At 43.9% G+C, this 16737-nt stretch overlaps 1 protein-coding gene across 1 annotated transcript in view; it reads right to left on the bottom strand.

Moving 5' to 3' along the window:
* Positions 1-1437: 1437 nt before the first annotated feature.
* LOC147890496 (uncharacterized) overlaps positions 1438-16737 on the bottom strand; it is a 31407-nt gene continuing 16107 nt past the window's right edge. The window contains exons 8-10 of the mRNA XM_087390863.1: positions 3449-3511; positions 3070-3209; positions 1438-2799 (exon numbers count right to left, since the gene is read on the bottom strand). Coding sequence (XP_087246989.1) covers positions 2046-2799; positions 3070-3209; positions 3449-3511 — 957 coding nt within the window. The 3' untranslated portion in view covers positions 1438-2045. The remainder of the gene's footprint in view (positions 2800-3069; positions 3210-3448; positions 3512-16737) is intronic.

Here is a 16737-nt window from a genome sequence, read left to right as displayed (position 1 = left end):
ATTAACCTTCCATCTCCTCCTTCCTCCCGAAGGTGACCTTCCATTTCCTCCATTCCATTGACCTTCTATCTCCTCCTTGCCCCTAAAGTTGCCTCTTGTCTTTCCACCTCCTGTTCCTTTGTGACAAGTGGCAAGCTCTTCTCCTCCAAGCTGTCGCACGTCTTCTCCTTTCTTTTTGTGTCCGTGGTTAATAGGTTAAAAATTTGCTTATTATAATTTCCTCTTGTGGCCGACTTTGCATTGTAAGCTCCCTACTAAAGATCGAATAACTAAGTGGAAGACGTTTCTCCATATTGCACATTTTGCAAGACTAATTTTGAGATTCATTTTCACCATTTGTGGGTTATCTATTTACACAATGAATATGGCAACTCATACAACGCTGGCTAAGCTCAATTAATTTCCATGTCCCACTAAGGTGATCCTTGGGGATAAGGCAATGGAGAATATAGCAGTTAATTCGGGCTATAGTTATCCACCATGTTTGGATTGCTAAAAACAATGTTATTTTCAACCTATTACTATCCCACAGACTCAAGTGCACATGCAATACTAGATGCTGTACAATATTTTGCCTGGGGAGATGTATTTGCTTGTATTGCAAAGCTCTTGACAGCAACCTCCTGAGAGAGTTGGCTCTCTTTAAATTCTTTGTAATTTTCCCTTCCTGCTGTGATACAAACCTTTCTTTTTGCATACAAAAAAAGAAAGAGAAAAGGCCAATATGAAAGACACGAGAATGAACTCTATGCAAATATTGCAAGGTTGGGGCAATCTCCTAGTTAACATGCAACATTTAAGAGGTGGACTCAAGGAACATGTGCTAATGAACTGCTATGAGATCCATGGGAGCTTAGTCCTTGTCTCAAAGGAGCCCAACAATGTATTCATACAATGAAGCACAACTGATGCCTAGATGCCTTGCTAATGATGTGGCTACTTGGAAACCATTAAAGGAATTAGTGTCTAACATTGGCGATTATCCTTGAATGTATGAAGATTAAGTTCATTTCATTATTGTTTGGGAATATTTGCACGAGACCTACCACACACCAAATACCATTTGTACCATGCCTCTTATTAATCCCACATCCAACAGCCTATGAGCAGCTTGTCGCATGGCAGATAGACAATAACCCCCCCAAGAAATGCAACCCTTGGCTCTTATAGTGAGAACTGTTAATTGTGGACTATGTGGTTAATCTGCAGAGCTGGCAAATTAAACTCAAGCCTGGTGGAGATTCTACTAGAGATAGGACGGAAAACAAATCAATAAATATTGTATCTTTAACTTCTATAATTTCTTGTAATACTTTTAACTATGCCTAGCACGTTTTGCAATGTAGCTCTTACATATGTTGTGCATGTGTATATAATTTTGCAGGGTACCAATATAAAACCAAAATTCCACTCCCAGTCCAACTTTTTGAACCTAAAGCTCGGTGCTCTCTTAATTTAATCTCAGATTTCAGCTTTCTACTGCCCCAAATCTATTAGTTCACCGATAGGGAATACACTCTCACTCATGATGCAACAATGTCACAATATCGCCAACGCCTCAAGCAAAGGACGGACTACCTTAGCTGACTCCCATTCCAAGCTTGTGTTTTCTTTTCTATTGGTTTACTCCTACGCAAAACCAATAATTTCATCACAAATAACAATGGATAAATTTGTCACCATATTGTCAATGGTCAACTCCTTCATACGTAGGAAGGAATAAAGACACTATGACCTCGCCACTGGCACAACAGTGGAGGTAGACATTGTTAACATATATCCACATATAATCTAGCATCATCAGACAGAACTCATTAGTGCAGTTATATGAAGCATCCTACAAAAGCTTCATGTACTGTACAGCCCTCTCACATCATAATTCAGGGCTAAGCATGTTATATTACACCCTGAGTATTGATTGCTTGGCCCTTCATTTCTTGGGGTAATTCTTAATATTTTACAGTCTTGGCCTGCTATGCTTGTCGGTTGGCTGACTGCAAAGAAAACCCTTTTACAGAAAGTAGTCCTAGAAACAATGGCAAAGCTCAGACCCTTCTGGCTTTACGCTTTTGTCTAGCCCTGGGTCTTTGAGCTGGCCTATTTTTCAGCAGCACAGCAGCCAAGCCATTCAGGCGCAGGTCAGATGAATTCTGCACTATACTCACGTTTTCACATTTTTTGTCAAGATGTACTTCCTCTGTATCTTTTCCTACGATTAATGTTCTTCTGTCATGTTGTGAAGGCGATTCAAATCTACAAGGTGCCACAGAAACATCGTTTCTCAAAGTTTCTGCAAAAATAACTCGGTCTGCATTTCTTAGAGCTGTTATTGCTGGGGCAGCTTTGGTAAACTGTACTGAATTACAACCTGTGACCTCCGCATCTTTGCTTTCCAGCTCTCCCTTAAGACCTTGGAAATTTATATCATGTGAGGATTTCAGACTCAAATTAGTACAATCTGGGGCTATCCCCACCCTGCTGCTTGCCATTGCATTTTCTTTCCTGTCTTCCTTCAGATCCTGAAGGCCAACAAACCCCTGTGACGAGTCACAGGGATCTGAAGAGCTCCCACACGTAATATCTTGGACAACTCTGCAAATGTCATCAATCTGTTCCCTTGGGAGATCAATCCCACAAAATCCGGCAGAAAGCACCACGTGTAACAGTGGATCCTGCATTATTTTGCCTAAATTACAAGCCTGTTTTTCAGTAGGTTTGCATTCTTCACTTGCTGTACTGATACTGCCATCCAGTGGCACATGTGCTTCTAAGATTGCATCAGGCAAATGATCCAGCATCCTGAACATGTAGTAAGTCCAGTATGACAACAGCAAGGAACCAAGGACCGGATTTCAGAAACAAAACAAAAAACATTAGTCTTCCAAGCATTTTCACATTCAATCTGCCACACTTATAACTGACATCATTCCGTACTAGATGCTAGAAACTGCCAATAATATCGCCAATATCAGAGCAGAATGATGGAGCTCTGTAAAACATGCCTTCCATATAATCTCAATCCCAACAGTCTAGTCTTACTTCCACTACTATGTAAGAGCTTTCATTTACCTTAAAATTAAAACATCCACTACAAGCTCAGACCAAGACGCATTGGCTCCACAGATCGGACAGCGCCAAGTTGTTTGGTAGTTAAGCCTCTGGTGTATTCCAAGATTCTCTCGACTGACGCATGCTATCTTCAACTGAACCTGCACAACCAGATTATAAACATGTCTCTTCAAGTTTAGGCACTAGAGCTGTCAACCTGACCATGTACTGCAGCAATAAACAAGAATCCCAGGATTAAGATTTTTTGGGTGTGGATAAAAAGAAGAGTAAGGATGTATTTTCTTGAATTCAACACTCAGAAAGACAATTCAACAGAAACATAGACTAAAAGTAAGACTTGAGGGTCGTCACATAATTAATGAGTTAGTTGTCACAATACCTCCAAATATGTTTCAAGGTCGAAGCAACTTTGATGTAAGCAGCTCTTCCCCCTAGCAGGTACCTGCAACATGAACTCCAAAATGAGCAAGTGTGCCTGTCTGCAACTTGAAAGATGAACATAAGTTGCCTTATCTTATCTAGATATAAGAGGTATTAAACACCTAGGCAGGTGTTCACACACATACATATTAATAAGAACACACATACGAACCCTTTCGGGTTAATACACAGACAGATACACGCAGATACACATGTGAACACGGAAAAATGGTTTACACACTAGAGATGGACACACACACGACCCCAAATATCCCATGCCCACTTAGACGCTTTTGTTTGCCATGGTTCAAAGGTTGCTCTCATGGCTTTACGTGCAAACATGACTTAGAGACTCCAATTCAAACATGGATGAGTTCTAGGAGACCAAGGAACCAACATCCTCAAAATGCCTTCCAACCTTGATTCATCGGAGCTCCACCCATAGCAACTACAAACATCATAAACAATCCCCTCACTTCTAACTGGGAAAAACAGAAAACGTGGAGTAACACTGACACACGAGGAGCATTTACTACAAATAATTATGGGGAACAACCCCAACAAAGAATCCAAATTGACGGTCTGATGTTGAAATGTGGCAATAATGTTTAAGAGAAAGAAAGAGAGAGAGGAGATGTGTAAAGTTTCTTGCCTTGGAGATCCTGGAGCTGTGACCTGGCTGCTCCCGCTGACAGGAAAAGAAAGAGGGAGAAGTACAACCGGGGAGAGAGTGAGAGAGAGGAGTGACACAAAAGATGTGGGTGTGAAGTGATGAGCCACACCACAAACTCATAGGTTTTATTAGGATTAGGTTTTTCACCCTATGACTGTCTTAAGATAGTCATAGGTGTCATATCTTTAATAAAGGGGTGGCAATGTGCATTTACCCCAACAACCTCCCACCTAAAGGCCAATGTGCCTAAAGGGGAGAAAAGAATAAAAATTACAGCAATATATACAGTTACTGTATACAAGACCATAAAATAAGAATGGTCTCATCCTAATCCCATGATGTGGCGGCAATGTGCAAACCGCTCTGTAGGCAAGCTCTTAGTGAGCAAATCTGCAGGATTATCATCAATATGCACCTTCACAAGCTCAAGTCGCTTGTCTTCTAGTACCTCCCTGATGAAATGGTATTTCACATCTATGTGCTTGGTCTTCTGATGAAAGACCGGATTCTTTGCCAACATGATAGCACTCTGACTATCACAATGCAAAACTGGCATATCTCCTGTAATGCCCAAATCTCCCACCAGCCGAGTAAGCCATATTGCTTCCTTGCAAGCCTCAGTGGCTGCAACATATTCAGCTTCAGTAGTTGACAGTGCAACGCATTTTTGCAACCGAGACACCCATGATATAGCACCTCCTGCAAATGTGAAAATATAACCGGTAGTAGACTTCCGGTTATCTGCATTCCCTGCATAGTCTGAATCTGTAAAACCATGCACCAATGCATCCTGCCTACCATAGCATATGCACAAGTCTTTGGTACCCTTGAGATACCTCAAGACACCTTTCACTGCTTCCCAGTGCCGCTTGCCTGGATTTGCCATATACCTGCTGATGACTCCCACCGCAAAAGCAATATCCGGACGAGTGGCAACCATGGCATACATCAAAGAACCAACTGCAGATGCATACGGAACCTTGGCCATTTCAGCCTTATCATCATCTGATCTGGGGCTGTCCTTACTGCTGAGTTTTAAATGTGGAGGCAACGGGGTACTAATAGACTTCCCCCCTCCATTTTAAACCTCTGCAGTACTTTGTCAATGTACTCCTTCTGTGACAGAAACAAAAGTCCCTTGGACCTGTCACGAGTAATCCGCATGCCAAGAATATGGTTTGCATCACCCAAGTCTTTCATGTCAAAAGACTTATGCAGTCGTTTCTTCAAAGCACTAATCTCATACTGAGATTTATTGGCAATCAGCATGTCATCCACATATAGAATGAGTAGCATCAAACTGCCATCCTTTGCCCGTTTGGTGTACAAGCAATGATCGGTCTCACACCTATGATACCCTTGGGACTGCATGAAGGCATCAAACTTCTTGTACCATTCTCTTGGCGCCTGCTTGAGTCCATACAAGCTCCTCTTCAGCTTACACACAAGCTGCTCTTTCCCTTTAACAGCATATCCCTCTGGCTGACTCATATAGATCTCATCATGGAGATCTCCGTGAAGAAAAGCAATCTTCACATCCATCTGACATAAATCCATGTCCTCATGAGCAACAAGAGCTAACACTGCTCTCAAAGTAGTCATCTTGACTACAGGGGAAAAAATCTCATCAAATTCAATGCCCTTCTCCTGCTTAAATCCCTTGGCAACCAATCTGGCCTTATACCTCGGTAAAGCATTTGAATCCACTTTGACTTTGTAAACCCACTTGCATGGCAAAACCTTTCTGCCTGCAGGTAGCTGCACCAAGTCCCATGTATCATTTTGAAGTAGGGAGTCCATTTCAGATTGCATGGCTTTCTCCCACTTCCTTTTCTCTGTTCTTCCCATAGCTTCCTTGAAGCTGGAAGGCTCACCACAATCTGTCAGCATAATAAAATCAGCCACATTATTGGCTCCTGGAACAAACCTGTTAGGAGGCCGTTGTATACGGGTGCTCCTCCTAACAAAATGTTCCGGATTAGGCTGCTGTCTAGCCTGTTCGTCATGCATGACGGGTGGCTGTACCACCATATCTGGCTGTTCTACAGCACCATTTGCTGGCATATCCAGTGGTGCATCATTGGCAAAATTATCTGGCTGATTTTCAGCCTGTATACCCTCTTGAACAGGGTTATCTGCAGCAGCCTGCTGCTGCATATAAATGGGCATTCTTTGCTGTCCGACATCATCATAAATAACCCTCCTGTATTCCACAGGTTGCACAGGTTCTTTGTGTACACTATCCTCTTTAAAGATGACATCATTGCTGCGTATAATCTTCCGTTTAACGGGATCCCATAACCTGTACCCCATTTCACCTTCGTCACCATAACCCATAAAGATGCATCTGGAAGACTTTGGCTCCAGTTTGGTGCGCAGTTCTTTGCGTATATGAGCAAAGCACTCGCAGCCAAACACACGTAAGTGCTTATATGAAGGTGGCTTGCCAGACCACACCTCTTCTGGCACTTTCAACTCCAAAGCCTTGTTCGGCGACCTGTTAATTATGTGAACTGCTGTTTGCACGGCTTCTGCCCAAAAGCCATGGGGCAATGCAGCATAAGACAACATACATCGAACCTTCTCCTGAATAGTTCGATTCATCCGCTCACTTACACCATTTTGAGATGCATTATGAGGGGCTGTGAGTTCCTGTTTAATGCCCTTAGCTTCGCAAAACTGTACAAAAGCATTTGATACATACTCACCCCCATTATCGGATCTGAGGCATTTCAGCCTGCGACCTGTCCGATTCTCAACCTGAGCGACAAACTTCTTGAAAGCATCTAAGGCATCGCTCTTATGCTTCAAGAAATAGACCCACACTTTACGTGTGGCATCATCAATAAAAGTAATGAAATACTTTGCACCCCCTAGTGATAGCTGTGGCATCTCACACAAATCAGTGTGCACTAGATCAAGTGGTGCTCTATTCTGGGGAGTTCTCCTCTTATGAGGAGTCATAGAATGCTTTCCAAAAATGCAATGATCACAAGTAGGTAAATCTGAAAAAGAAAGAGACGGCAGATAACCCAAACGTGACAGTTCTTGCATTCCTTTAACGGACATGTGTCCCAACCGGCTATGCCACAATGAAACCTTTGGCAGCTCGGTTATGGCAACAACATGATTACCTACACTAGAAACATAAAGAGGGTACAAGGTATCACTCTTATAACCCTCAGCCACTACAACCTGGCCATCAGTAATCACCCATTTGGAATCCCCAAATGTGGTGTGGTAACCACTGTCATCCAACAAGCCAGTGCTAATCAGATTTTTCTTGATTTGCGGCACATGGCGAACACCATCAAGCATAAATATGCGTCCATCAGGGAATACTATCTGTATACTGCCAATCCCTGCAATCTGACATGCATGGTTGTTCCCAAGGTGAACAACTCCATGAGTACCTATGTAGGAAGTAAACCACTCCCTATGAGGAGTAACATGAAAAGAAGCACCTGAATCCAAGAGCCAGGTATGCATGTCATGGCCATCAATAACCAATGTATGTGCAATTATAGCAGAAGAGCATAAAACATCATGCCTGTCACTTTCACTGTCTTCTGCTGCAACATTCACTGCATCCAAGTCATCTACCTTGGCCTTGCCTTTGCCTTTGCTTCCACTGCCTGCATCCTTTGCCTCAGCCTTCTTGGCTTTCTGATCCCGTATAAACTTGAAGCACTTAGACTTCACATGTCCCTTCTTGCCACAATAAAAGCATTCAATATCCTTTTTGCCACGGGACTGACTGCGGGATTTGGACTTACTAGCAGATCTCCCCTTCTGCTGAGTCCTGCCTCTTTCCTGTACCTGCAAAGCATTTAAAGACTTGCTGCCCGCATTATTCTTCCTGCTCATCTCCTCCATAAGGAGAGAGCTCTCCACATCAGCATATATAAGAGTGACATTTGAATTAGACAGGGTGGTCTTGAAAGTGTCCCAACTCTCAGGGAGGGTACACAACAAGAAAGTAGCCTTGAACTCCTCATCCAGGTTCAACCCCTGTGCAATCAGCTGTGTAAAGATAGCATTGAACTCACTCAAGTGTGAGGTCATAGCTGTACCTTCCTTCATGCGAAGATCAACCAGCTTCTTCAACCAATAAACCTTGCTGGCTGAACTCTTTTTGGGCATACAACTCTGCTAGCCTCTGCCATAGGCCATAAGAGGTCTTTTCAGCCTGAACATTGAACACAAGAGAATCACTGAGAGTAAGCATGATAGCAGCCCTCGCGGACAAATCTAGCTCCTCCCACTCATCATCTGACATCCCAGATGGCTTGACACCCTTCACCCTTATGGGCTTAGAAATCTTCTTTAGCAGAAGTACATTCAAACACTGTTCTGCCCATAATGCATAATTGTGTGCCCCTTCCAATTTCTTTATGTTCAGAATTGATGATTCACTTCCCCCTGATGCCATATCAGATAAGGAAAGTACCTGACTCCCTGTAAGTCAAAAAATGACTGAATAAAATTCTGATTTCTCAGAAAAAACCTGCTCTATCAAGAGCCAGGAGCACTCACAATAGTGCATAAGGTATGATGGTTTTCAATGCCTTTGTGGGACATTTGTTCAAAATATAATTTGCACACATAACAACATCCAACCACAATTTGTTGGGCAAATGTTTGCCTTTCAACATACACATGGCCGTCTCCATGACTGATCTATTCTTTCTCTCAGCCACAGGATTCTACTGAGTGTAAGGCACAGTGCATTGATTATGTATGCCACGTGAGGCCACAAAATCCACAAATTCCTTGACATATATTCACCCCCCCTGTCTATATTAATGTGGGCAATTTTCAGCCTCCTTTCATTCTCTACCAATGCTGGCCATATGCAAAATCAGCTGACTCATGTCGATCATCTGGACTAGAGCCAGATGCTACAAGACCAGATTCTTTCTTCTTCTTTCAGATGCAATTATCTTTTGCCTAACAATTATCATGCCCAGGCTTCCTGCAATAGTTGCATCTCTTTTTCCTCTTCTTCTCCACCACCGTGGTGGCTCTCACCTTGACAGTGTAGTCACGCTACAACCACCACAGACAGAAGCACGTGTATGAGGGGGCTTACCAGCTGAAACATTGCCTTTGCCCTTGTTTTTATGCTGTGCAGCAAAGGCTTGATCAATAGCCATAGAAGCATTTCCGTTTGCACCGCTTTGTTCCTAGCATTAGACCCATCACCAGATGTGCTTGAGGTAGTACCAGATGTACCAGAGGCATTACCAGAAGCAGCGGGTCGAATAGGCCTGACCTCAGTGCCTGAAACAATATTCCACAAATTCTTGGCAACCAAAACATGCCCCATCATATAGGCCCACATGGGATAATTTGTGCCATCAATTTGTCCTCAGCCCCAAGTATCCCAAACAAATCATCCTTACTGCCAGCCATATTGCTGAAATGCAAGGCAAAAGCACCAATTGACAATGCAAAAGAGGGGAGGGCAACCTCTCAAAACCAAAAGGCTTTAAAGCTTTCCACTGCAAATGCTTGGCTGTCTCAAGGTATATCTGCTACAAAAAGATTCCCAAAAGGCAACACGAGGCCTTTCCACAATGCCAATCAAGCAAAGAAAGGACTGTTTTGTAGAAAATAAAAGGAATCAATGTAGTACAAGTTTACCAAGCAATGTGGACAAAAATGCAGAAAGGAAAATGCTCCAAATGCGAGCACAGATAGTCACCCATGGTGGAGAGGTGAAATGGATAGCAAATGGCAATGAAGAGTGCCAAAAGAAGGCTGGAAATAGGAATTACAGCAAGAGGATGTGCTTCCACAAGAAGGAGAGCACCTCAAAATGAGTGGAGAAGGATCCAATGGAGATAATCTCCAAGCCCGAGGCAAAGAATGGCAAATGGGCTCAAAGAGAGGTCTATGGATGGTGCAAAATCGCCTGCAATATATGATTCGTACTGCAACATACAAGCAATAAATGCTGCCATTGTCACGGGGACGTGAACTTCATATGCATCTAAACCCGTGGCTACTCCCATGGATATTTTGGCCGCAAGGGATTGGCCTAAAGGAAGTGTCTAGTTCCTAGAATTTCCTACTGTCCGCAGGACTGGCCTAGAGGAAGCGTCAACTTCCAAGAAGTCCCTAGTTTGGCTTCTAGAGCACCCACTAGGCCCAAGTGCTGGGTCAAGGCAAGGCTAAAAGGGGTCTAAAAGTCGAGCCCAAGGAAAACCAATGTTTCATTGGTTGGAGAGGGTTAGAGCTTTGCTGCGGGCGCAAACCAATGTTGTAATTGGTTTTGGCGGTTAGACTTTAATGAGGAGCCACATGGCAATTCCACATGCAAGCCTGCCTCCCCTTCCTCTCTTGCGAAGTAAAAGTATGGATTTTTTGACGTCTCTTTTGGCTGCTCTCATTTTTTAACGTATCTTGAGGTGATTATACGGAATTTTGGGCTTTGTTTTTGGCACGCTTTCCAAGGTGGGTGCTGGCATGCTTTCCAAGGCCACTCCCTAGGTACCATACGGACTGTACGAAGCCTTTAAGGCTGCTGTACGAAACAGTACAGACAGGTTCTCCAAGTTGTACAGCTGTTTTCTACTGCATTTCAACCCGTTTTTGCTACTCGCACACATCCCAAGGCAGCTCTCCTGAACCAGAACTGCTGGCATGCAGTCCAAGACCTGTTCTCTAGTTGGTACAGCACGTTTTCCTGACTGTACGGACTGTTCTGCACCTCCACAGATCCTGTTACAGTTGTTTTAGCCCTTCTCTCTCATGTTTCTAGCTTCTACACCCGTGAACCTTGCTCTTCCTTCTCTTTTCAGCTACCAGAATCTTTATCCTCAATTTCTCTCTCTTTTCCCCTAGATTGGAAGCCATTTCTACACCCTTGGGGGCCTGGACAGTGTTAGAAATCAAGAGGGAATGAATCACTCAAACCTCCACCCAAGATCTCTCCAACTCCTACACACACTCAACTCAGATAGATGATCACAGATGCAACAAACACTCTCTCAGAAATAAATATGGACGGAGAGAGAAAGAGAGTATATTCATCCACCAGATGGTGGGCAGAAAAATAGCTCCAAGGGAGCAGTACAAAACACAGCAAAGTGCTGGAGAATATTGATGGACTCTCTCTCTCAGCAACTGCTCCAGATCTGAGTGCTGAACACAGCCTTGGAGAGGGGCTTTAAGTCTTGCAATGGATGCTGGAATGAATGGAGGAGTAGGCCTTTTATAGGCACTACCCAGGCCCCTTGAGATGACCGACCAGCAAGGTCGGTACCCTGTCTGGTGGCCGACCACATGGGCCCTACTAGGGTTGGCCCAGGCCGATGGCCCTGGTTAGGCCGACTTGGCCTGCCACAGGCCCCTATATAAGGGTGCCCTGTGCAGCCAGTCTGCCCTGCTGCAGAAGCCCCTCCTACCTCTCACTGCCCCTTGTCCCCTCAAATCGGGGGCTCACAGGTGGGCACAATGAGTTTCTAACACCCCCCTCAATGTCACCACTGTGGGCCAATCCCCATTCGTTTGATGAGGTGCTCCATCTGTTCTCAAGGAAGTGCCTTCGTGAAGAGGTCAGACAAGTTGTCGGCGGTCGGGCAGTATATAAGCTCGATCACGTCGTCGATGATGAGCTCTCGAACAAAGTGGTAATGAACTTCGATGTGCTTGGTCCGCGCATGGTACAATGGATTCTTGGCAATGGCTATGCAACTCTGATTGTCGCACAATCAGCACTGTTGCGTCCTTCTGACACACGTCCATGTCCTCCAGAATCCACCTCAACCACAGTGTCTCACACGCTGCTGCACACGCGACTCTGTACTCTGCCTCTGTAGATGAAAGGGCCACTGTGGGTTGCTTCTTACTCAGCCAAGAGAGGGCACCAGATGCAAGTAAAAAACAATACCCTGTTGTTGATCTCCTAGTGTCAGCATCACCCGCCCAATCACTGTCACAGAACCCGCCTAGTTCGATGCCTTTGGTATAAGTGATCCAGTAGGTGCAAGTACCCTTTAGATACCTCAGCACCCGTAAACCTGCATCCCAATGACTCTTCCTGGGAGAAGCAGAGAACTGGCATAATAGCCCAACTACATAACAAATATCAGGTCGAGTATTGGTAAGGTAAAGCAAACTTCCTACCAATCGTCAGTACAAAGGACAAAAACATCATCTAAAGAAGCTGGAATAGTGAATTCAGCATGTGTATGAGCTGAATTCTCTGAAAAAATTACATCTCTACTCACAAAAATCTTGCGTGTAGCAAGATTGTAGAGACGATAATCTTTGTTTTGTGCACTATACCCAACAAAGATACACTTTAGTACCTTATCTAACAACTTATGTTGAAACTCCACAAGCACGTGGGCATATGCAACACACCCAAAAACACAAAAATGATCCACTGAAGGTTTTCTCCCATGCCAAGCCTCATAGGGAGTAATTGTCTTCAAAGCCTTTGTGGGAGCCCAATTCAAAACATAATTGGCACACATGAGGCCTTCGAGCCAAAATCTATGAGGCAACTTCTTACTAGTGAGCATGCATCTATCCATCTCCATGAGAGTTTTAATTTTCTACTCAGCTTTGCCATTTTGCCAAGGGGTAAGCCTCACTGTAAGCTGATGTGTGATGCCTTTCTCCTTCAAAAATGCCTCAAATTCATGAGACATATACTCTCCCCCTCTGTCAGTAGTATAATATCACCCACTCCACACACTAAATAAGAAGAATTGTTTGCACATGTCACCTTCTTTTTAGCGGGTGGTGCATGCAGAGATGCAAAAATACTCTTCCTTGAAGTGATATGCTTGGATGCACCACTATCAAAATACCATGTGTTCAATGTCTCATTGACACTGAAAGTGCATGCATCCTTCAAAGGGTCATAGCTACAAGTCAAGAAAGCATAAGAGTCATCCTCAAGAGTGGCTGTAGTATCTGGACCAGCCACTTGAAAATCTGAAATGCAACACAAAAAGGCATAATCCTCTTTCACAAAGTTGGCTATAACATCCGCTCCTTCATGTGCATTAGAGGCTAATGCATCTGACACAGCCATACCCGAATCCTTTTTTCTTCTCCTGTGCTATTCTCTTCTTGCATTCACCAATGTAGTGACCCGGCTTTTTACAATAGTGACAAATACCCTTCCTCTTTGGCTTCTCTGCATCACCTTTAGCCTTGTGAGAGGGCTGTCCGGAGTCAGCTTTATGCTGATGTGTAGGCTGATTAGCATGTTGCTTTTGCTGCCCTTTCCCTTTGGGCCTGAATTTTGAAAGCATGGCATGCTCGCCAGCTCGTGTGGCCATGTTCTTTCTTGTTTGCTCTTCATGCAACAAGAGTCCTACCAACTGATAAAAGGAGAGAGGATTGGCACCCCCCCTCAATGACAAATTCAGCGAGGTATGAAAACTGAGAAAAGACTCGAAAGGAGAATTCAGAGTGGTGGTAATCATCTCTGAATCAAGAATGATCTCATCTATATCCAGCAATTGTTCCCTCAAACCCTGAAGCTTGGTGAGGTGAGCATTCATGGAATCACCCTCATCCATGTGTGTGAGATAGCTCTCTCTTTAGGAATGAGACCTAGGCATCATTTCTGGCTGCAAACATGCATCTAAAATATCCCAAGCTGCCTTTGAGGTCTTGCATGACCGAATGTGAGGAATGATAAACCTTTTGACGGAAAGGAAAATGACTGAAAGAGCTTGTGCATCACGTGAATCCCACCTTTTCTGTTCCTATGTGGGAGCCACCAAGGCAACAGCTGCTGCTCCTATTCTAGTCCTGCACCTTGGCCTCTACCCCTTTCTCCACCTTGTTGAGGAGGAGTTTGAGGTGCAACCACAGATTCTAGCCTTGTCTCATCTCCGCTCACATAATCCCATACATGTTTGCCAACTAAGATGTTGCGAACCATTAAACTCCATAAGGAGTAATTGGTGCCATCCAACTTATTCTCTTGTGTGAGGACACCAAAAACCTCATTGGGATTGTTCTGAGCCATATCTGCCAGACAACTCAAAAAATGCAGCAAACCTGACAAGTGAAATCCCTTCCTGGGATGTAAGATGCACAACCAAAGTCTACAAAAAATCTGCCCAAAATGACATTTTGCTGTCAGCCTATCAAACGCTTAAAATGCACCAGAATGCTCTGCAAATGCCCAAAATCTGCAAAATCTGTCTACAAAAATTGGCAAATGTCTGCAATGTGACTCAAACTGAGTCCAAAACTGCTTGCAAAACTCCCAAATTATCTGTCCACTACCAAATTGCATCCAAAATGCAAAAGCCCCAAATTCCTACAAGAAATTGCAACTGCAATGCAAACTGAAGTGCAAGGCAACTGCAATGCACTCTGCAATACCAAATGTGAAATGAAGCCTGCAGCAAACAGCTCCAAAACAGGTCGAGGCTTGCTGATGCCAAAACAAGCAGTACGGACTGCTTGTACGGATGTATGTCGATGCTAGTACGGAAGCCCGTATGGCTGAGGAGACTGGAGCTGCATGCAATGTACGGAAGACAGACCCTGCAAGTATTGAAGACCTGTACGGACTCTTGTATGTACAATTGATATGGTGTACGGCATTGGCACCGATGCAAGTATGGAAATGCATGCTTATGTACGGACTGGCAATTGTACAAAATGACAGCTAATTGTTGGTGCAGGTATGACGAAACAATGTACGGATGCCTATACTACGGAGCTGCAAACTTGTACGTCGCCTGCAAACTGGTACGAGAATCTGTACGATGTACGGATAGGCAACGGAAGGATACAGGCTAACACAGTACAGACGAGCAGACTGATGCAACGCTTTGCATGTGTGGGCGGTATGTCTGTACGGCAATCGTACAATCGTTGAACTAGGAGCCTGGTCAAGAGAGCAAAAATTGAAGATAGGAGCTTAGTTGCTCTGACACCAAATGTAGAAACTGAGAGCAAAAGAAAGCAAGGGAGTAGAGAACAAAACGTACTGCAATAGATAAGATAAGAGAACTACAAGTGTGGAGGTGGTTTTGTCTAAGTGACAAAACTACACTAAACCACTAACTGTGGTTAGGGGAAAAAACCTCTAGTGAGGGAAACATGCCCCTAACTCACTTATGGATTACATTCGTCACTGCCTAGAATATGCCAATAATTCTAACAATAAGGACAGAAGAGATGGGGCCACTATGTGACGCAGATATGGCTTGCCCAAGGCACACCCATCATTAGGAAGCTCTGTATGCACATACAGAGCTACATGGACACTGAGGAGTTCTACATTATGCCACTGAATGGGTGTGATGTTTTGCTCAGAATACCTTGGCACCATAGGAAGGAAGCACTTTTGGTGCTAGAAATTGAACTCTAACTTTGACTCACCGAGGGAAGACTCATGTTTTGGATGCTAAACTAAAGGGAGAATCCATTCCAATTGTATCGGCTTCAGCCATTTCAAATGTAATGAAAAAGCATCTTTCTACGTACTTGGTTTTTGCAACTGAAAAATAGCAAGCAGAAGAAAACTCTAATTTTTCTAAGCCGGATAAAGAGAGGACAGATTTCCTTTTTCAGTTTCACAAATGTTTTCTAACTCCCTACCACAGGAATTACCTCCAGAATGTGGTTAGGGGAAAAAACCTCTAGTGAGGGATACGTGCCCCTAACTCACTTATGGATTACATTGGTCACTGCCTAGAATATGCCAATAATTCTAACAATAAGGGCAGAAGAGATGGGGCCACTATGTGACGCAGATATGGCTTGCCCAAGGCACACCGATGTTTTGCTCGGAATACCTTGGCACCATAGGAAGGGAGCACTTTTGGTGCCAGAAACAGAACTCTAATTTTGACTCACCGAGGGAAGACTCATGTTTTGGATGCTAAACTGAAGGGAGAATCCATTCGAGTTGTATCGGCTTCGGCAATTTCAAATGTAATGAAAAAGCATCTTTCTGCATACTTGGTTTTTGCAACTGAAAAACAGCAAGCAGAAGAAAACTCTAATTTTTCTAAGCTGGATAAATAGAGGACAAATTTCCTTATTCAGTTTCACGAATGTTTTCTAACTCCCTACCACAGGAATTACCTCCAGAACGCCCGACCATGCCATAAACGTAATTCCAGGTAGCAGCCCGCCAAACAAGCCTCCTTATAGGGTTAGTGCAGCCCAACAGGAGGAGATAATGACTCAAATAAAGGATCTCCTGGAGAAGGTATTAATTCAGCCCAGCTCCTCACCCTATTGTTCCCTAGTCTTGCTTGTGCAAAAGAAGGATGGCTCGTGGAGGATGTGCATATATTGTAGGGCTCTGAATAAGATAACCAGTAAGAACAGATTCTCGATACCTAGGATATCTTGGATAGGCTAAAGGGGCCTGCAATGTTCAGCCGGATAGATTTGAAGAGTGGCTACCATCAAATCAGGATACGACTTGAGGATGTGCACAAGACAGCTTTAAGGACCACACTTGGCTTGTATGAATTTCTCGTGATGCCATTTGGGTTGACCAAGAAGAATGTTGAAGTCCAATCCTGATACAGTATCAAATAAACCGCAAGTTTCAGCCGTCACCATTGCATACC

Source organism: Dipteris shenzhenensis, chromosome 19 (assembly GCF_047967505.1).
Source record: "Dipteris shenzhenensis isolate YYH24624 ecotype China chromosome 19, Dip_SZ_1.0, whole genome shotgun sequence".
Lineage (NCBI taxonomy): Eukaryota > Viridiplantae > Streptophyta > Polypodiopsida > Gleicheniales > Dipteridaceae > Dipteris > Dipteris shenzhenensis.
This window is presented reverse-complemented; position numbering and strand designations above follow the sequence as displayed.